General features: G+C 47.6%; 1 protein-coding gene across 5 annotated transcripts in view; it reads right to left on the bottom strand.

Annotated features, from left to right (window-relative positions):
- Fas1 (fasciclin 1) overlaps window positions 1-21,929 on the bottom strand; it is a 231,060-nt gene that overhangs the window by 7,734 nt on the left and 201,397 nt on the right. For 2 of the 5 annotated variants that reach the window (XM_071790226.1, XM_071790227.1), the window contains 6 exons: window positions 13,683-13,925; window positions 13,232-13,264; window positions 5,401-5,615; window positions 3,330-3,492; window positions 2,922-3,063; window positions 2,501-2,542 (listed from right to left, as the gene is read on the bottom strand). In XM_071790226.1, the coding sequence (XP_071646327.1) occupies window positions 2,501-2,542; window positions 2,922-3,063; window positions 3,330-3,492; window positions 5,401-5,615; window positions 13,232-13,264; window positions 13,683-13,925 (838 nt within the window). The remainder of the gene's footprint in view (window positions 1-2,500; window positions 2,543-2,921; window positions 3,064-3,329; window positions 3,493-5,400; window positions 5,616-13,231; window positions 13,265-13,682; window positions 13,926-21,929) is intronic. The other 3 variants (XM_071790228.1, XM_071790229.1, XM_071790230.1) reach the window with 3 other exon arrangements.

The following is a 21,929-nucleotide window of genomic DNA, read 5'->3' as shown; positions in this document are numbered from 1 at the left end:
GAGCTGGGAAAACGCCTCGGAAATTTGCTCATAGGCGAGAGCGAATAACCGGGCGGGCACGTAGCAATTAGCGCCGGGGGTAATCAAGGAATTTGCATTTAAATGGTGGTCGAAAGGTGCATAATAAATCGCCCTGCGGTTCCGGCACATAATGGCGCGCGCGTTCGTTTCCGGCTTCCGCGGCGTTCGAGAGGCGTTCGAGGGGCGACATATTTTTCACGAAACGGCGGACGAGTCACCGGCGAGGTCTCGTTTTCGATAACGCGGAAAATCCCGGTGCCACACGGTGACCAGATATTCATCATACTTCGGCGCGTCGGGACGCTGGAACGTAAAAGGGACACTATTTACGGGGGGGTTTGCGCTGCATCCGCTCGAGAATTTCCTGGACTTTGCGCGGCGCGACGGAAGAGAGCTCCGTTGCATCTCGCGGCAGCCCGTATACGGAAACGAAGTCCTTTCGAGTGGTTTATTTGCGTCGCACTTGCGCGAAAAATACGTACCAGAATAGCCCGAGACCGAGGTCCAGTCGATATCGTTAGTCGTTAACCTGAATATAGAATTTCCAATTTAAATCAAGCGAAATATTATTATAAATACTTTCACGTGGTTAAAATCGTTTCAGTTACCCGGTGGACTTCATCAATATTTGCGGATGTCAATTTGTTTCTCCCGTAGGCGAATTTGTTGAAACAACACGCACGTACGAACTACGAACCGCCAGGAAAATAATTAGTATCGACCCCCGCAATAACAAATTACTATCGCTTTAATGTTAACACGATGGCGGGCCGGCTGGCTTTTGACTTTCGACGGCTTAACGTAACGCGGTCGGACATTAAGGGTTTAATATCTTCGTGCAGTCTAAGTGATCGCGATATCATTTTCTCTTTTATCGAACAGCTGACGTGTCTCTCGGATCGCGTATAACTTATTATATTCTCGCTACCGGATGTCTCTCCACCGTGAGACTCAGCATCCGCACGTTTCTCCGGTTCCTCGAAGTTCCTCGTTCTTATTCCACGTGTCGCGCGAGCACGTTCACGCGCACGAGGGTTGTCTCGCGTGGCGTAAACGATAAATAGTAATCGCGAAACCGGGGGAGGGGGGGAAAGGGGCGAGGGGGCGGTAGCTCCTCGTTTTCGCCACGACAAAGGTAATGATATCCTATTGCCGCTGTTGTCGCAATTAATTTACGCGCAACAATGAGCGTTCTGCTCGTCGTAATTAATTCCGCCGTTCACAATGAGTATTGTTGCCCTCGCCGCAATTAATACGCTTTTGTTTCTCGCGTACCCGCGCGCGTTTCGCTCTCTCCGCGTTGTCGCTTTCTCTCCCCCTGCCCTTCCTCTTTCTCACGCTCTCGTTCTCTCTTTCTGTCTCTCTGCCTTTCTACCTCATCGTCTTCTTTTTATCTCGATTCAGTGACTTTTGAACCCCGCGCTAAGCTCCCTTGGGATCCACCTGCGACTATAACGAAAATTGCGGCGCGAATGCGTCCCGCAGGATCGAGAGTCCCGGTTCTAATTGATCGTGAAAATCGGTCTCGGACGATCTTGGTTTTCCGGGGCCGGCCCATTGTGCGCGCGACGACGTCTCTTGTATTATTTAACAGCGAGTTCGATCGTGGTGCTGCGAGAAAGAGGCTTTCAAAGCGTTGCGGAGGTAACGAGTGGGAGAAATCCCCAAAACACAAAAGAGTCGCACGGGATTATACACAGTTTGAGAATCGTCCGTGACGTACAGAATGCAATGTACAACTGCGATATACAAATAATACAAAATAATTAAACGAAGCATCGACGGCTTGTCGCTAATCTCTCGTGCGAACGAGATCTACGCCAGGTCTCTCGCGCCGAGCGAAGTTCGTTTCGTTCGCGAAGGGACATTCGCCTTTTTTCCCCCCACGCTAGATCCTTCGTATGCGTAAGCGTATAAGCGTCAGCGTATAAGCGCATAAGCTCGGCGTACGATCGTACAGAAAAACAAATCAGAATCGCGTTGCACCCAAGGATCTAAAGATACCAGGATTCAGCTTGAGATTTTCGGAATCCATCGGCTCTCGGGATGCCGAGTCCTCTCTTTCATACTCTTTCGCGCGGATGTTCTCTCTCTCCTCGTTATAACATTTTTGATCGAAACTCTCGATTCTACATGAAATTATCGAGCTTGAAAATCGAGGATACGAGGATTCCGAGATCGTCACGAATCCCCGAAGAGCGCGTATTTTACGCAATTCGCGCATCGCAGTGGCCTATGCACAGATTCGAACAATTAGGAAACGAACTTCGCTGGAGCGGGAGTTACGCACGAGTTTCGTCCTCTCGCGCGCACAGACATCGTGGCACACGACATGTACGCGCGAGTGCGTAAACGCGGTGCGTAAGAAGGGTGCACTCTGTCCGTAATTTCGCAATTAGTAACTGTGCTGCTGGTACAAAGTGAAAGCGCTCGTGTTGCCGCTCGTCGGCGATGTTTAAACAACACTTAGCTCACTCACCGGATACTTCTGGACGGATTGCGTTTTCGTCGTGCTTCTCAGCTACATGTAATCAGACAGCACCAGGTTTGAGAGTGTCGATGACAGGCGCGGGGGCACACGGCGCCTCCGCCGCGCGGCACGGTTCCGCGTCCCGCTCGCGAGAACGAGTCGCGAGCGCGTCGCAAGACACGGAGACGGGATAGCCGGAGCTATCGCTTTTGCTAATGTTTGAGCGAGGGAACGTGTCGACGGGGAAAGTTGTCCCTATATGCTTCTCTAACGTGTGTACCCCGAATTCGCGCGTATAGATTACACCCGCGTGAATGCGAGACACCCGCGCCGTCTTCCGCGTCTCAGAATGAAACTTTCGCAAGACACCCTCAGGTGACGTTAAGATATCCGCGCGGTAAACGTGCCGCTTTGAAACTCGTCTACTCACTTTCGCCGTACTCCTTAACGCGTAGCTTCAGAATGTCCCTGGCCGCTGGGAGAAAGAGGGTGTCGTTGCTGATCTCTCTCAGCTTCGCCATCGTGAACGCCTGGTCCGCTATTACGAGGTGCCGCTCCAATATCTGCTTCGTCTGCAAACGAATTATATACACCTTTACAGTTGGACGCGCATCGAGGTCTTCCTCGTACACAGCCAACTCCTCGCGCGTTTTCGCGTATCTCAGAAAATAATAGAAATATAAATTTCAAATCATCTCGAGAATTCGAAAGTGAAAAGGTACGACCATTTTAAAATTTAAAGATCCAACAAGACAAGAAGATTAAGGGTCGCGCGGTTTTGAATGAGAATAATCTCGGATATAAAAGTTGAAGATACGCATTTGAGAAGTTCACTCACGTGATAACTGTACTCGGGCATGAAGAGCTTCTTGGTGGTCGACGGATAGTTATTCGACGCCTCTTTCCAGGCGTAGTCGAGCGGGGCGAAGTACGTGAACCGTTTCGTCGTGTCGTTCAGCTGATCGTTGAATCCGCGTCGCTGGCCCAGCAAGTAGGTCGAGCTGAAAAAGATATAGAGAGAGAGAGATGTATTGCCGATCAATTTCGATAAAACGCTGATGAAATGCGGAAAACAGTTTTGCAGGACGGAGATTATAAATAACGCCTCATAATGCCTCATCCGCGTTGCTTAAATCGTTTTAATTGAATCGGAGGTGCGCGAGTTAAGCACCGCGCGAAAATTTTTCAGCGGCAGAGGATTGTGAGAGTATAGACCGTGGTAACAACGCGATGTTTACTCTATCCCCGGTTCCCCCGGGGCTCTCACCTTTCGCGCTACCTCTTACGGGATTTAATCCGCTCTCCACTATGGGGGTTGATCTCTCCGCTCTTTATAAAGCCGCCGACCCCGCTCGTCGTATCTCTCGTCGAGTCTCTGTCTACCTGGAGAGAACTCCCCGCGCACCCCGTCCACCGGGTTATCAATTATAATTTTAAATCAGGAGATAATCCACAGCTTTCTTCGCGCGGAAAGCTGCCGACGATATGACGGGGCACGATTGTTGGTCGGTTATGTGGATCAGCGTACATAAACAATCTTCCACCGGAAAAACCTCGGTCCGTTGTTACATTTCGGACCCTCGTAGACCCTAGGATCTAAATGCGCGGATCTTCAGATTCCAGAAATCATTGCAATAGATCTATTAATCATCGGCTATGATCTGTGATGAATTTTTGAGATCTTTGATTTACAAATGCTTTAAAACGCGCAATTTTTTGGATTTCTTAGCAGATTTTAGAATCTACTTTCGGTATCGATGCGCCAACGATTCTGATACCTTGATTTCTCGGACTAATCGTTTCCGGAAGTTCGCAAATCTCGGGGTTCTCCTATAATCCTTCGGATTCTAGGACGACGATCGGAGTTAAACGGGACAGTCGAGAATACGACGAACCCGGTATAATATGTTCCAGCCGGGTAATCTCGCCGAGTGAGTTTATTTGCTTTTTGCGCTTCGAGTGCCGACCGTTAAATTAGACAAGGAGGCAATATCGGTGCGCGCGCGCGCGCGGGGAGCGCGGCCGGCTACGAATTTAATAGGTACGACGTGGTGCCCTGCGGAACTATGCAATTCCGGGCGTAAGACACACTCCACGGTTATAGTTTTTTACGTCGACGGCGTAAATGTGATTTCTGGGACGGCGAAATCACCGAGCGGGGTCGACGGGGTCCGCGGTAATTGGAATGGGGATTTGTTGCGTTATTTTAATTAAATTCGAACGCGAGGGCGAGAGGGGGAGAAGAGGGCGACGAGCGTAGGAGGAAGGTGGGCGAGTCGTGCGGAAGAAAGGTTCGCGTCGGGGTCACGCGCGCGGATAAGATTCTCTTTTGGGAATGGATAAGGCGTGGTGGTGATGGTGCGTCTTCCGAAGATCGTATCTACACGTGGGTGGAGGCTCGCACGTGTTCGCGTGACCGCGCCCACGTGTATCTAAGGACAAGAGCCCTGTCTCCCCCCCGCAATTATACCGAGATAGAGATACATTTCTTGCGAGAAATAAATCGTCCCCGGTATATCATTTCGTCGCGCGAATAGAAAATCAGGGTATACCCTGTATTTCGTGCCTACGGAAGGAGGGAATACGAAATGGAGTGGAAATTCCCGGGCGCCTCGGCGCGCGTGGCGCAACGATTTACATAATTCCTGTTCACATTACTCTGGGACGTACGTAAAATTAAAGATTTAAATACAAGGAAAACGTGAAATTATACGGAATTACAAGTTGACTCTATCGCGTAATGAATGTTTTTTTTACGCTCCCGTCCGTTTCGTGTTTCTTTTTTTTATTTTTTAATGCAAAACTAGCGCGCGACGCTCGAGATCTCTCATAAAACCAAGAGAGTCGATGATCCGCGTCGCTTTTGCATAAAGATGAATAAAGATGAAGAAGAAGGTACGGGGACTCACTTGAGCATCGGATCGGTCCTGAGTTTGTCGAGGACGGTGGTGTAGGGCACCCCGAGAACCCTGTCGATTATATGGATAATCCCGTTGGTGGCGGCGATGTTGGGGGTGATGATGGTGGCGTTCACGCCGCCGCCCTCCACGGTGACGGTCTGATTCTCCCTCGGTCCCTGCACCACGTTGAAGTAAAGCTTCTTCTTATCGGCGGCTGTCGGCACCTGCAAGAATCCGAGCGAAACTCCGTCAAGAAAACGTTCGCGACGCTTCAAGGATTATGTCACACATCAAAACTGCGCTGAAGAGCAAGAAAAAGAGAGAACAGGTAAAAGAGACGTGATTCTTCGCACACAAAGAAGATGCACACAGAAAAGATGCTGCACAGCGAACGGGTCGATTCTTCGAAGGCGCGTGATTCTCACCGCTTGAATCGGGCTGTCTTAATGAATAATCCGCGTCAAGTGGATCAGAAAGATTTTAATTCGTAATCTTATAAAATTAAAAAAGAGACATTTTATACAATTAGTGAGAGGTGAGTCGCAGCTCACGTGAGATTCGAGCGTAGAAACTGTTCGAGAGAGACTATATAACGCCTTCGTAGAATTGGCACACAAGTCGATTTCGTGCACAAACAGGAGCCATCACACAGCGCACACAGTTAGATTCACAGTCGGAGAGGAGACGGGAATTAAAAGTTATGCGCGTTTCCGTTTCTCCGTACATGGATGTGGCACGAAGACGGGAAATTCGAGACGCCCAAGCAGTTAGAGGTATGTTTTCATACGAAGTTACGTGCACGCGATCACGAACACAACGGGGACACGCTAATAAATATCGGCGGGAGGAAATTCTGAAAAGATCAGCGAGCCTTAAACGGTTGTACACGGTTTCGCGTTTATTGCCGCATTATTTTTGATTATATCTTCGTTCGACGGAATGATTTGCCGTAATCGTCGGAAGATGAAGACCGCGGCCCGTTGAACCGGAGGGTTCCGCCTTTCAGGCTCACGAGAATGAAAAATGATACGGCCCGCGCTTTGTGAGAGTAAACGTGTTTATTATATCGCAATTATGATGTCAAAGGGGAGCCATCAGCGTGACAATCTCCGGATGAAAATCGCGCGATCGCGGAGCGGGGGGGCACGGAACGTCCCGGAGCACTTCCTTCCGAGTACGCGAGACGCTTTCTCGGGCGAACGCGAAATTTGATCTTAAAAGACAGCCGCGCGACAGGATCCCGGGGTGGTAATGGCGAGGCGAAACGTATCCTTTCGATCCGCCGGATTATCCGGACGATGCGGCGTACGTCGTGCTTCAGCCCGGCAGTGCGAGTCTTTAACTTGCAAATATCGTCCGGGTTGCAAATCGACACCCTCTTTCGACCTGCCTTGTCCCCCCCTCCCCCCGCCCGTCCCCGTCACGGCCTTTGCCTCGTCTCTTTCTCTCTCGTCTCATTCGCTCTCCTCAGTCGTTGATGTCGGAATGGAAAAGCTCGGTATGGAGAGAGCGCCAAGAGGCAACGATCCCTTTTCCGGCTGATCCAGCTCTCATGAATTTCCCGGCGTGCACTCAGAGCCACTTCCGGTTACTTTCCTGACGTTCATCCGCGCCTGAGATCCACCGTTGAGAGGCCGAGAAACTGTGTACGGGATGTTTCAAAAGTACGCAATCGCTAGCACATTTTTAAAAAATAACAAAGCGAGCCTGGGAATCGAAGTACTACTGTCTGGAAACAAGGGGTCTTGGAGGGAACATCTTCAAATCCTGCGAGTTTTGCGACGTTGAGTCCTTTACAAACTAGCATTACTGCATTTAGATTGGGAGCGATCGTTGGAGAATTTCTGAATGCTTGCAACGATAGATTTCGACGAAAATATTACCAAGGCAATAAATATCATGTTATTTTCAATTCAAAATTCTGTCGGCTTATTATAATTCCATGGCAGCACAAATGTAACATGCATTAAAATTTCATTTATAAATTTGCCTCGCCGTTTTGACACAAATATCCCATGAATAAATAAAATGTTTTGCAGTGTACCATGATCGATTTAAGCGATTTTAAGCTGCTTTCCGCTTTAAAGTGAGACGCCTTTCAATCTTATCGAAGTGTAAGAAGGGAATTTTTAAGCACTCATGCGATCGTTCTTGATAAGCGCCCAGCCACTTCTGAATACGCCTAAGCAATTAATTTCTTATCCGCGGTCGTTCGACCTTTCGACGCTCGCTTTTATCAATTAGCCGCGCGTAAAACTACGGACTTTTATTTGCGCGCGGAAACGGCGTCGAATAAATTAATTACGAATGTGTAGGTCGTAACGAAATAAATTAAAGCGGAAAAAAAGAAAAGCGAGCGCGATGAGGGAGATTGAAATTGATTTTATCTATCCTTTTTTCTGAACTCATTCGGAAATCCACGCGAAATTTATATGTATCTATATTTTATCAATATCGGGGAATCATATTCGCAAGTCAGACTTATCAGGAGGATCTGATTTAACCGTGCTACTCGCGTAATTAAGTTACTCAACTATGTCAGGAATTCAAGAGAAAGCAGATATTTATAATTCCCGGGAATATCCGAGAAAATCTGAAAAATCTAAAGAGATCAGACTCCCCTACAATAATATTTTAAGTAACGATTCTAAAACGGTTTAAACCGCTTATTTAAACCGATAATCCAGGTAAAGTTACAGATCTCGCTTAACCGAGGGAGAGAGAAAAAGCGAGAGAGAAAATGTTCTGATCCGATGAACTTTAAATAACACATGCCTAAAATATGAACGTGAAACGGATGGGACGCGAGGGCGGACAGGCACGGAGAGGAGTACGTACTTTCGCGACGATATCGCGAATAAAATTGAATTTTACGTCGCGGCCCGGCCCGACACGTTTCGCGGCGCCTTCTCTGCCGGGAGTGCTTTATCATTTCATCAGCGTACGAGTGACTCTTCCGAGGCTCTTGCGCGCGCGCGGTGGCACGAGGCAATATATGAAAGCGTTGTAAAACCTATCTCGACGATAAATTAGTGCGCGGGTGCGTGCGGTGCTTAATGCAAATCGGACCGGATAAAAAAAAGAGAAAAAGGAGAAAAAAGAAAGACAGCATTTCGAGAGAAATATGCGTGTCTGGCGCGGCGGGCGAAAGGCATCGTGCGTGCGTGCGTGCGTTGATGCGGAGCATATTTTTCCGTGGGGGTTGCTGGCTTATCGTACTCTCGGACGGGAGTTATTAATTATTTTCCCTATCGGCCCCGACTGGCGCGGCTTAATGCAAATTGGTCTTGTCGGGAGTGAAAAGAACTATATCCTTCGATTCTTGGCACAGAAACTTGAACGCAACGTAGATTTTTGTGGCTTTAAATTGTTTTCACGTCGTAGAGGGGAGTTTGGATGAATCCCGGGGTCGAGTTCGCTGGCGAAGGGAAGATTTTGCAACGTCCTAATTAACGCCGGGCGGTCACGCGGCGGCGGCCATGCGAAAATGTCACGCCGCACAGGTACCCGCCGCGTTGTTTCCGATTAAGAGCGATTTGCCCTTTGTTTACCATGATTAATATATACACCGTTGCGTAGTGCATGAGGCCCGACCGAGTCAATATTGGTACGCACGTCCGTGCAGTGCGTGCGGCGCAATAAATAACGGCGATATTGCCGATCGATGCGCCCCGGTATAACTACCAGCAATTAGCGAATCGGCATTAGCGCACCTGTTCGTTGGGCTCGCGCGCCCGCGCGGCCGCTTTTATGATAATCCATTCGCAAATTAATTAATAACGTCGCCTCTCGACCCTCCTGTCGCGCCGTCGCTGCCGCAACAGTATTAAATCGCATTGCTTCGCCGTTTCTCATTTTCCCGCGGATTCCATGATGAGATTTAGAATCTGATCGCGGGACGCATGGATTTTTCAACCATCCTGAGACGAACGAACCAACGGTCGTGAAACTATCGCGCCACGTTTTACAACATATTCTCCACTGCCACCCCTATGCACCCGAATGTTTATTTATACTGATTGAACGTTTTAATTTATTAACGAGCGGACGGAGTAATTAAAGCCAACATATCCCGTATTGGCTGAATGATTGAAGCGGCTCAATGGATATTGAAGTGTAATTAGCTGTATCGGAGATTTCGCGTAATTGCGTTCATGGCTCGGGGAGTCGACATTGCGGACGGTATACGGCGCAGCGCGGCGCGATCGAGATATCGAATGAGTTGGAACGCGCTAGATTTGTAGCCGCCGTTGTAATTATTAATTTTACCGCGTACCGACACCCTCTCTCTTTCTCTCTCTCTCTCACTCACCCACTCACTCACTTTTCCTCTCTCTTTCTCGAATCCGACCATCGTCGAGCTCGTAAGTCACCGGTGCTTTCCCACGAATTCGATCCAACTGGAAAATTAATGCGGGCGCGTTACCGCGCTGAAAATGCTCGTTCCGCGCGGCCATTCATCGACGCACTCTCCAACGGAGAGGGATCTCGATATCCGCGAACACGAGGCCGCGATCGATCCAATGATGGGGTATCGCGCTATTTGGCAGGGAAACGTTCCGCAACGTTTTTCCCTCGTCGATTTTAACGCGAGAGACCTGGTTTTATTTTATTCTGTCTACCGCCTCTCCGAAAGATCGTCAAATAATTCGGAGAGTTTCTGTCACGGACGTTTTCCCCGCGAAACCCGGGTCCGCGCGAACGCCTTTGCGAACTTTGTTTCGCCGATTCGTGCTTCGCGAACGCGACTCATTAATATTCATTGTTATTTGAAGCTCGGCAACGGAGAGAAACGAATTAGATTGCCTTCGCCGAGCGCGGCCGGCCGGGAAACGCTTCCGAAAAGGAATATCCTCTCGGCCGCGTCGCCGAGAACTTCGTGCACCGAAATCGATTTCTGGACCATCTGGATGCGGAAGTTCCGGAAACTTAAACCGTGAGGGAGCGCGGCGCAGGAGTTTCGAAAATAATACATATTATTATCGAAAACGCGCGAGCTCGAGCCACGGATACCATAGATAACTCGCGGAGACATGTACCGCGACGCGGCGACGGGAAAGCGAAGACGCCGCCGGAAAGGAAGCGCTGGAAAGCACAGGGCGCAACGCTGCTTTACATTTCTTTCGCAGCTTCCACGAGTTTTCCCGCAGGATATTAGATGCTACCCTGTTTCCAGACGCTTGCAGAGCGCACGAGCTTCGTGAAATAAAAAGGTAATACTCGGTTATTCTGGTTTATGACCCGATTCCCTATTTATGACAACGGTAAAAGCACAGCGAGAATTCGGAGAATCTTTGAGAAATAACGGTAACGTTCTCTGGAGAAGAAAATTTGTTACGTATAACGTCTTGAATGGAATTCTTTATTGACGAAGCTGCGACTCAATTAATTAAAAGGCGCCGGGAATGGCGCCTGATTTTTACACCCCATTATCGAAAAACTGAAACTCGCGTCACAGCAATTTTAATGTGCTTCTTTCATTTTTTAATATTTTTTTGGTTTCTCCTTACTTTTTTCTCAGAAAATGTTGAATTAATCTACGTACACATTGTCCTCAAATATTAGTAAATTATAGAACAATTAGAAATATGCAATATGTAATTAATAACAATAACTTTTAATTAGGATGTAAAAATCATTCCAGGTGACCATTGATACAAAAAAAATCAGGCGCCCAGATTAATTTCAGCGATACAGATATTCGTTGATTAACTCGCCGACAATTTTTGAAAAGGAAAAACTTTTGATCGGACATTGGAAGCCGCTTTAGTCAAAATTGACCTTCCTCTTTTGTAGTATCGCGTATGAATATTAGCGGCGTGGATTATTTTATTCGATTCCGACCCCATATTCGTTTGTTTGAAAAACTGTAAAGCGATACTGGGCGAGAGAGTTTTCCATCGCGATACCATGTTGGCGTATTTTCCGACCGAACATTCGCGTGATGCGATTCGTGCGCGATTCTCCCCCGCGCTTTGATTTCGCGCACCCATTTTTCCGCGAACCCGCGAGGCGCAATCAGCCGGGTATGATTTTTCACCGCGGATTTGGGAGAGACGCGTCGCACCGGACGGCACCCTATAAATTCGACAGTGCGTACAGATAACGGGCAAATCTGCGAACAATGTTGCAAAGCCAATAAACTCGTCCCGGAACCATACGAGGGCGTTTGCAGGAAGAAATTTATCGGTTTTGCGCGAGAATTATCCGACTGTCCTTCAGTTTTCTCGCTCTCTCTCTCGTGCGATTCGCACGCGTCGCAGGAAGCAGATCGAGGTGTCACGCGCGTCTCTTTACGCCAGATATTACGCGCGAACGCCGGCAATCGATGTTCGCTCTAATATAACGATAAGATTAATATAACAAACCGTGCGTGCCGGGCAAAAACCTACGCAGCATGAGCGATTACACGTCTCTTTGTTGATTTTGCCAGCGCATCGCGATTACCGGTATTTGCCGGTTCTCTTCAGTGTAATTGAGTTCTCGCGTGCGCTAACGAGACCCATTCGGCGCGCGCGGAAAACGCTCTGCGACGCGTATGATTGATAATGCGAGTAACGAGTAACGACGTTGCACGTGCCATTTTATCTATAGAACGTCGGTGCGAATAAGAACGATGACAAGCTGGTCGAAAGATCCGAGATGTCGAAGCAATTACGAGATCAATAGAATAAAAAAAAACAAACGTTCGATCGTCCGGTTGAGCCGTGTGATCGTCTCAAATATATAAACGCCTGGAATGAAGGGGGATATTCGCGGCGATCGCAATTCGCAATTTCGTCGTCGGCGAAGACGTTCTCGAACTCCGTAAAAATAAACGTAGCCAAATGCGAGGGGAAAAATGCCGGAGGGGTGAAAAGATATGGACGGTGGAAATGCAGAAGCCGCGGCGGAAAATTGCCGAGAGCTTTTTGTTATTCCGACGAAAAGTTTCGCCATGCTGATTGGATGATAATGAGCCTCGAAAAGTGCGAAAACGAACCGGCGGCGTGCCGGTCGACTTTGAGCAAAGTTTAAGAGCGGAACAGCCCCGGCGCGTTGTTATGACGTCAGGCGTTTCTACCCCCTTCCCCCCCCCCCCGCGCGGAACTTTTTTATCTTCCAATCCACTTAATCCGAGGAAGCCGAGTTTCCTTATCGCGACCGACCAGGTGAATTCGCTTTCGTTCGTCCCCCGCTGTCGCCCGAGAAGAAAGAGGGGGGGGGGGGAGTAAAACTCGGCTCCTCTCGCAAAAATACGCAATTATCGTTACATCCTATTATCGACGAAACGGCAGAAATCCATTCCGCGGACTGTCGAACCTCTCCGCAATTTCATTCGAGTCGTGCGTTTCCCGGTATACGGGGTGAGACGGAAAGTCAGCCCCTCTCTCGTCGAAAGGTAATCCGCGACGTTCCAGTAGCCCGTTTCGCCGTGATATACCGAGTGATATAGAATTTGAAAGAATTGAAGGGGAGAAAAAAAATAGGTCCTCGTCAAGCGGTGACGCGTCAGTTAATTCTCGCTCGCTAAATTTCACTGTGACTTCCCGGCCACCTCGTACACCGTGTATCGGCGGCAAGAATAGAAATCTCTTTGGCGTTCGATTACTGAAGCTATTGGCGGGGTGAGATTTATTGACGCTATCGATTGCCGAATGCCCTGGCGCCGGCGTGTTAGTGTTGAAAATGTTAGCCCGCATTCGTTTCGCGCTCGTAATACGTTCAACATCGAGAAACGCGTGAAAGCGGACAGTGCGAATGGATGCAGATAGAGAGTTTGCGAACAGTTCACGCAAAAAAAAAAATAGGAAAAAAAAACCAGGAGAGAACACTGAAAGCTGTATGAATCTGTAATTACCCCGACGTGCGACGGCTTCCCGCCGAATGATTTCTTTGGAAAAACAAAAAGAAAAAGGCTGGGTTAATCAATGTGATAATATATACCTACATACGTGTGTGTGTGATTATATATCGATGTCGAGCCTCTGGCTATGAGAATACGCGAAGAAGCCTCTCTTAAAATAAAGCGTTGTCTGTTATCTATGTTGAAACAAAGCAAGCAAGACTGCGATATGAGATGAGTCTTACATGTTATCATGACCATGTACTTATTGTTAGATAACTAAAAATATGTATTTAGGGCTCTCAAAAGTATGACTGAAGATAAGCAAAGTTAATATTTCAGATACAATGTTATAAGACATAAGCGCTTCGAAGATAGAGGCCTGATTTGTAGTCAGTTAATTATACAGTTTTGCGTCAATTTTATTGTAACTTAATTTTGCTTGAAAAGAAAGAAATGGACTTACCTGGCTGACACTCTTGTCCTTGATCTTCTCGAGGGTTAACCGTTCCTTGACGTAGTGAAGCTTGAGGATTTCCTTGATGCGTTTCTTGTCCTGCAGCATCTGCTTTACGCCCGGCTCGTCCAGCGCGTCGTTGCTGGGCGCGAAGAGGGTAACGTCAGTCAGGTGATTGATGGAGGACATGATATCGTCCCCGAAATCGCGGATGGTTTCGTAAAACTTGTACACCGGTCCGTCCTCCTTTTCCTACATGGAGAGAAGAGATTTCTGTCGATCGGTTACGCATTACTCGCCGCGCCTCGGTTTTACGAGGAGCCATGTCGAGGAAAAAAAATGAGACGCAAATGGGGAAAAGCGAGAGAAAAAAGGAGAGAGAGAGAGAGAGAGAAAGAGAAAAAAAATAGGGAGAAACGTAAAAGACGACATCAGAGATTACTTACGAGAGGGGTCGAAAGAGGTCGATGGCGTCCAATTTCGGCCCGAAGTCATTAATGTTCCATTACACGTTAATCAAAGAGGAAGAGGCACCATCTCGCAGATTAAGGCGTAACGGAATTTTACATGAACCTCGCCGAATCTCTCTCTGGACGTCAATTTACTCTCGGGAGAAAAACATTGGAAAGCGAGGAAAAATAAGAAAAGTTGTAGAGGATTCGGGGAGAAGTTGGACGGTTGGAAGAAACAGGTCAACGTGCGGCGCGGAGTTCACGAAGCTCTCGACTTTTCGTCGCGTTTCTCGGACAGTCTTATCGCATCCTTGTTTTTCGTACATTTAATGTCCGTTATTCACGGCGAGGCGTATTTGAATCCAGCTGGAATTCCTGCTCGAACGAAAGCTTACAGAACCGATTATACCGAGTCGTCCGCGCGCTCGTGAATGGTGTCTAATAGAAAACGAGGAGGCGTGAAAGCCACGTAATCCCGAAAAATAAAATCCTTTGTGGGAGGCGACGATTGCGCCGGTATAGGGCGCCAAGAGATCGCTCGAGGGATCGCTTAAAATGAAAAATACTTGAAATTCAGAGAGTTGGCCGCGAGACAGAAACCGTCTCGCAATTAGATCGACGTAACGAACTTGAAACTCCGTGCAACTCTCACGCCGCGAGGAAGAGACGGAATGAATTACTTACGGGGAGAAAGACACAAGGTGGTAAGGGAAAAGAAAGCGTGACTGGGACGTGACCGTTAGTGGTTCACGGAAGCGGCAACATTACGTGACCCACATAATTTCTTCTTCGTCCGAATTGCCCGAAAATGTCGATCGCGCTTCCTGTATGGAAACTGCAGGAAGATCATGCGGCGCGATCAAATTTTGGAAATTTAATTGTAGTACAACTCAAAGAAATAAAAACATAGGTTCGAAGGAATTTGGTTGCAGAATGGAGACTCAAGGCAAAATAACGAGCTATAAATTTTGATAAGGGATTTGGAATTCCATCGAAAAAATAAGCGAACAAAACTTATTGGAATATTGACTCGTATCTCGCAATTTTCCGATGATATCGTATAAGAAGCTGAAAATATCCCGTAATGTTGAAGTACGACATGTCTATATCGGAATCATGATGAGCCATCAGCTCTTTTAAAAAATAAAAAAGTTTTCTTCTTCAGAAATGTCAAAGTGTCATATTCGAAAAGAGTTGCCATCGAAAATTATTAATATAATTTGCCTCTCCTTTCTTGCACAATATGATAAGACCGCAAATTTAAGACAAGTTTAAAAAATATTTTAGGGAAGTAGAGGTAAATCGTAAATGGGTTGTAACTTGGCAAGTACTTGTTCTAAAGTATATGCGTGGTTCTCTTGATAAATCTCAACTGGAGATCGTGCATTTTCTAACGAAACACGTGACTTATGCGAGACATTTTGGAAGAAATGAAAAATTCAGACATGTAACCCGACAAGGAATGGTTAAGAGATAGATTTTTCTCCTTAAAGATCTCGGTGAGAGTAGCACGAAAGGTCTTACGGGTCTTTCTCGGGTGAAAAAGGCACGCTTTACGAGATATCGTAAAGAAACTGCGAGATGTTAAAAATTTCGCGAGGCCGAGGGGAGTAACACAAAAGTTAAAACGGACACCTCGTACAACTCCTGTCGGATCGTATTACACCGTGGGTGGAAAAAAAACCGGGAAGGTAATTAACGAGGCGGCAGTTAAGCTATTCACGAGCCTGCAGCTTCGACGTGGTTCTCGGTGTCCATAGACGAGCTTAATGAGAGAGAATGACTGGAAAAGAGGAGGAGAAAGAGGAGAGAAATTTTCGGCGCGAGATGAATAGCAGGGGGAAATCGGGAAAACAATAGAGAGAGAGTACAACAGGAAATCCGATCATCGTGCCGGAAAATCACCTTCGGGCGTTTCCTGATTTACGCGAACGATGCAAGAGAGAAATAGTTCTTTCCCAGTTTTTTACTTCTGTACCTAAGAACAGGAGAATGCGTGTAACTACTTTGTTGATATAAAGGAGCGAATGTTGATTACAATGCCGAAATCAAGAAGTGAAGTAACGTTAAAGGAAAATATTTGAAAATGTATGTTTTCCTCGAGAAATTCTCGACTCTCCGATCGTTACGTCTCTCTCGGCACGTACGCGAGTGCAAAATTACACGATTCTCGTACCGGTCGGGTAATATTACTAAAAGGGTAGAATTTATGCACCCCCGGGTTAGAACAACATCGGCTTTCGAGCGGGAAAAATCCGCGGAAGTCATTTCTCCCCCTTTCCCATGTCCGCCAAACGCCGTCGGCATTTCCCTTGTGGCACGAATCTCTCTCTCTCTTTCCCGTTCCCTCCCCTCCTACTCCTCGCTGCTTATTTATTTCAACCCCCTTTTCCCCACTCTTCCTTTCGTTCTTTTTACTCGTCCCTCGTTAATCTCTCTTTTGCAGGTTCGAGGCTTGAGGCCGATGGGGAAGCTAGGAGGTAACGAAAAGGGGGATTAACTAGGCATCTGAAGGCGTTGAGAGAGAAAAATATTGACAAAGAACCAGAAAAGAGACATGAAATTGATCGATAGATAAGAGGCAGAGAGAGGTATACGGGAAATGGGGCAAAATCGTAATAGAAGTTGATCGGCGGTCGTTAGCCGAGTTGTCTATCCGAACGAACGAGAAGGACGAGTTTAATAACGATACGTGGCTACTGCTAAGGTTTCCTATGCCGGGATAAATTAATAAAAATGTAAGGGCGAAAATGTGCGCGACAAGGCTCGCCCGTGTGGCGGAAAGAGAATTCTTTTCCGCAACTTGAAATCGTATCGATCGGCGAAGGCTCGTTCCTCTATTTTTTTTTCTCTCGCCGACTCCGTTCTTTTGTATTCAGAGCATCGAACCAAGAAGTTGTATATACATGTTGGCGAACTTTCGTTCCAGAGCAAAAATATATCTCGGAACAGTATACCGTCTCGAGTAGCTGAGATTGTCGATGTTCGTTGTGAATCCTTAATTATTTCGAGGATTTTGGAGACTTAAGGAGTTCAGTTGCTTCAGTGGATTCAATAAATTACGATTAGAATCCAGAGAATACAGTATCCTCTTTAATAATTTTAAAAAATTTGTATTACCGATTATCTTCTGTTAACGAAATTATTTTGATTAGACATCTCCTACTTCGTTACTCGTTGTTGTTTTATTTTCTTTCATTTATTCCTATAGCTTCGTCGCGGTTATATTGAATTTATTTCTTGGACTCGTATTTTCTTCTTTTTTTTAAAAAAAAGAACGGATCAGCGGAACGAGATTCCTCGATCGCATTTTCAATATAAATAGCATAGATTCGCTCGTAGATTCTACTACTTGTGTATAAGGATCTATAAGTATTTAAGGATCAAACGATCCACATCGGCTATTCCCGAATGTCAGAACCCAAGAATTCTCGATCTCCCGATCGTCCGAATCCAAGGACCGAGAGACCTAGCGTTCCCGAAATCCGAGAATTCGAAGTTTCGGGAGATCTTCGGCCTCGGGGAAACATCCTGGGACCGAACGATCCGCGAATCCAGGGATCCCGAGGTACAACACCCCGGCATTCGAGGATTCCGAATGCGTCCGATCGGGGGATCGAACGGATCCGCGGATTCGCCCGTCTTCCGGCGACGAGATTTGGAAGTCTGAAAAAGTGTCGTGTGTATTTTAGGTCTCATGACGAGTTCATTTTAGTAAGTACTTACGATGCCCTATACGACATGCAGAGTCCAATAGAGACATGCAAAGCACCACAGAATAACATCATTGAGTCAATATAAAGGTAAGTAAACACATGTACACAATTGTTTCAAGAAAAAAAAAGGAATAAAAAAAACAACGGTTCGTTCGACGGTACAGAGAGCGGGGATCACGCGCGCGGCTCCTCACGCGACTCCGGAAGAGAAATCGATCCTCCGGTCCTTCGCTCGTTTCTCCCGAAGACGTGACGCCGTTTTGAGGTGCACACGTCCTCCCCCCTCGTCAGCGGAAAAGATTGATCGCGCTCCCGCTATTTTGATTTCCCTTTTTTCCACCGCTATCGTCGATATTCGGGTATTAATATCGCTTGTAAATTGATCGAACGACCGTAGAAAGAGCGAGTTATTTCGCCCGCGCTACGGCGAGCCGCGCAGGCTTAATTAGTCACTGATCACGACGATCAGTCATTTGCAACTGCGATTAATCGGGCGGATTCATTCCGCGGTCGAATTGGCCCCGTCGCGTCGCGTCGCGCCCGCGTCGTGAACGCGACGGCGCGATTTTTCGATGGAGGGTCCTCCGGCGTATTGTAAATTACAAGTCGAGATTATCAGGAGGTAATTAATAGAGGGACGCGCGCGCGCGGAAATTTAGTGCGTTCAATGCCCGCCCGGACGGGCAATTACGATAAACGTCATTTCGCATGAAAACGACGGTATCGCTGTACAACGCCACGATATCATCGTGAGTAATGGCAAGACGACGACGCCGCGAGCTTTGCGCATTTCGCGTCGCGGAAAATTTCGTTTCTCGCCCGCGGCTCGCGCGAGGGGGGGGGGGCTAATTGTGATCTATGGCACCGCCGAGGATTTCTATCAAGACGCTCCGTTTGCAATTGACATCTCTTTCGATCGAGTCCACGAAAGAGACAGAGGGGGGGCTACAGCTATCCAATAAATATCTTCGCAAACCAAGTCGATCGTTCGGGATTATCGGACGGATCTGATGACCCGGGGACTTGAGGACCGCGCAGAGTCCGAACGTCCCCTCCCCGGATCCCCGAAAATCCCGAGATCCTGCATTTAATTCTCTAGACTATGCATTAATTGTAATTGCGGGTGCCCTAAGGGAGACGTATACGAGCGGCGAGAGTTGTTTTCTCAAAGAATTTAGCGTCGACTTTTCTTTAGCAAGAATTTAATTCAAGAGCGCTTACCGCGAGCGCTCTTTAATTTTCATTTTTCCGAAGAGCTCGGGAAATTAAGTCCGAGATTATGCTCTCCCGCTAAAGAAAAATGGACGAAAAGTTGCACGGGAAAAGATAATACTCTCCCACGGCCAATATACGCGTCTCTCTCGCGGGGCATCCTGTAATAACGGATATACAGCGGATAGATTAGGTGATGAGGTGATTCAAAAAGGAAGATGAATGATAACAGCGTTTATGATCGAATGCGCTGATAAAATATGTCACGTGAGATCGTGGCTATGCCTTTATGTGAATGTCGCGTGGGTCCGTATCATGATCTGTGAGAATCATGGGAAACGCGGCTTCCCTAAGTTATATACCTTTACACGCGCACACACACGCATACACACGCCGAAGCAAGTTTCGCCGCGCTTCGCTTATAAATCTTCAGTATCGCATGCGACGAAGTAACCGAGGCGAAGTAATCTGTCTATAAATAACGGCGAAAGATCTCCCGCCTTCCCCCCCTCCCCAAACGCGAAGCTTTTGTATCTCCGCGGATTCTGAACTCTTCTAAACTTTTTTGGAGACTCCTGCGTCCTCGGATCTTCGACGGGATCCTTAGATCGCTAAGAATCCCGTCGAGTGGATTTTTGGAGATCTCGCGCTAAACGCTTGAATTGTACTATCCACACGTTCGATCACCATGTATCGTATAACTCTTAAATTTTCGCGCTCCCCGCTCTTGGCGCGGTAATAAATCCTTCGATACCTCCCGACAGGGAGATGACGCGAAACTTGATCGACGTGTGTACACGTCGCGTGTATACGCTCTCGTTCTCGACGGCATGCGGCATCCATGGGATCAACAATCAGCACAGGACTAACAAATAGCGGTGCAACGTGCAGTGCGTATAATACTGTCGCTAAACGCCGATCTTTCACGAGAAAGATCTCCACCCGGTCGCGCCTCGTCGTAAAGCGCGCGTTGTCGTTACCCGACGTACAACTGATAAAACTGCTCTTAGCGTCGTTATACGAGCGATGCGCGCGTAGTGTCGTATAATACACTTCGAAAGTGAAATTTGTTTACAGCACATCCGAAGCACGCTAACTTCTCAGGCGGCGAGAGCGTTGCGCGAGAAACGCCCTCGACGGAGCAACCCTCCCCGTCGCCGCTGAGGGGCCGTGATGCGATCAGCTCGCGAAAAACGCTTCGACATCTCGCTGTGACTCTATATGAAAATTGTGGCTATTTACAAAGCACAGCAACGGTGAAGAATGACAGTCTCAGTGAAATGAATATCACACTAGTCGCGAACACGGAATACGTCACGTGGATAGATTTAGCTTTATACGTAATATACAATCGTGTAATGACTATTGCGTAGTAATAATCGTGTGCATGCGATTGGCTCTCGAGTGCGTTCGCGTGCTCGCTGTATCAATCTTCCTTGAGAGATAAGGTGCATTCCCCAGGCGGCAGCTAGGTAATTCGTACGAGCGCTGTTTCCAAAGTCATCAGTCAGAACATGAGAATGCTGACTATATAAACCCCATCCCGGTTTCCGAGAGAATTCCCGTCGTTCCCCTTTAACCTCCATTTAACTCTGGTAACACCGGTCCGAAAAATACACTCGTATTTGTCTACACAAATAAAGAGGCGTCTATAAACGATAATCCTTGCCGATCTTATCGATTGTGAAAAAAGAGAGGAGGAAAGCCCGGCGTTCAGAGAGGTTCCGAAAAGCGCGGGAGGGAGCCGAATTCAATCTTCATCAGGAAAGCCATTACAACCGCGGGGAACGAAATTCCACTCGTAAATCCTTTATCGTCGCCGCAACGCCGGACGGAGGAGATCCCTCCCTAAATCCCACTCGATCTCGCGTTAGAAATCCGAACTCGATATATCACGGTAGCCTTCGTACATTATTAGACACGCCCGGGGGTCAGCGGTTTTGGCGGTTACATCGATTTACGGGCTACGGAGATCCAATCGCTCGCTCGCTCGCTCGCCCGTTCGCGACGTCGCTTGTCAAACCTTGTCGGTGTAACGTCGTAACGCCGTAACGTCTGGCCGAAAATTTACGTACCGCACACGGAGTCACGGATAGAGGCGCCGGACGAGCGTTTAAGTCCACTTTTAAGGGTCTCGTAAAAGCCGGCTTGAACTGCTCTTCGTCGGCCGCGTGACTCTTTACTAGTCAGCCGAATGACTGTATTATGGCTTGATAGTCCCAGTTATATCCGCGAAATACACTCGAGTTACATCTCGTAACGTCGACGAGGCCCGCGCCGTGCGCGTCCCCCGAGCGGCGTCGCGACGCGTGTTTTACGACGTTTCGTTCCTGCGTCGCGATTCTCCCTGGAACTTTCGGTCGTTTTATCGCGAACGGAAAGTTTCGAAGTAATTTCTATTTTGACCATCGTAAAGGCATCTCCCAGATCGAAGGGATAACGTGATCGAAAGTCACGAAACTCGTATAAACTCTTTTACTGCCAAGAAAAAGAGATAACGATATAGCTCGTCTGTGTTAGAGTGTATTTTTTTTCTATCAAGTTTTGATGCGTTTAGATCTGTGACGCGCGAATGATATTTAAGACAGCAAGTAAAAGGCTGTTGGATAATGAAGGATAATAGCTCGGCGTTCGATAAAACGAGGATTCAGCGATTTATACGGCGTTTTAATATCGGAAGTGACTAATGCGTCACGCCTTGTCGGCTTTTCCTACGATAAAAATAGCCCCTTTAAAGCCCGCGGATACGTTTATGTCAGCGCTTGCGTTTCCCAGATTATTAACGCGTCATTAGTGTCCGTGTACATTGTTCCGGGCGACACGGGTGACACGCATCCGCGATAAAAACGACCGCGAGCTCTAGATTGGCTATGTGA

Source organism: Temnothorax longispinosus, chromosome 10, assembly GCF_030848805.1.
Source record: "Temnothorax longispinosus isolate EJ_2023e chromosome 10, Tlon_JGU_v1, whole genome shotgun sequence".
Classification (NCBI taxonomy): Eukaryota; Metazoa; Arthropoda; class Insecta; order Hymenoptera; family Formicidae; genus Temnothorax; species Temnothorax longispinosus.
This window is presented reverse-complemented; position numbering and strand designations above follow the sequence as displayed.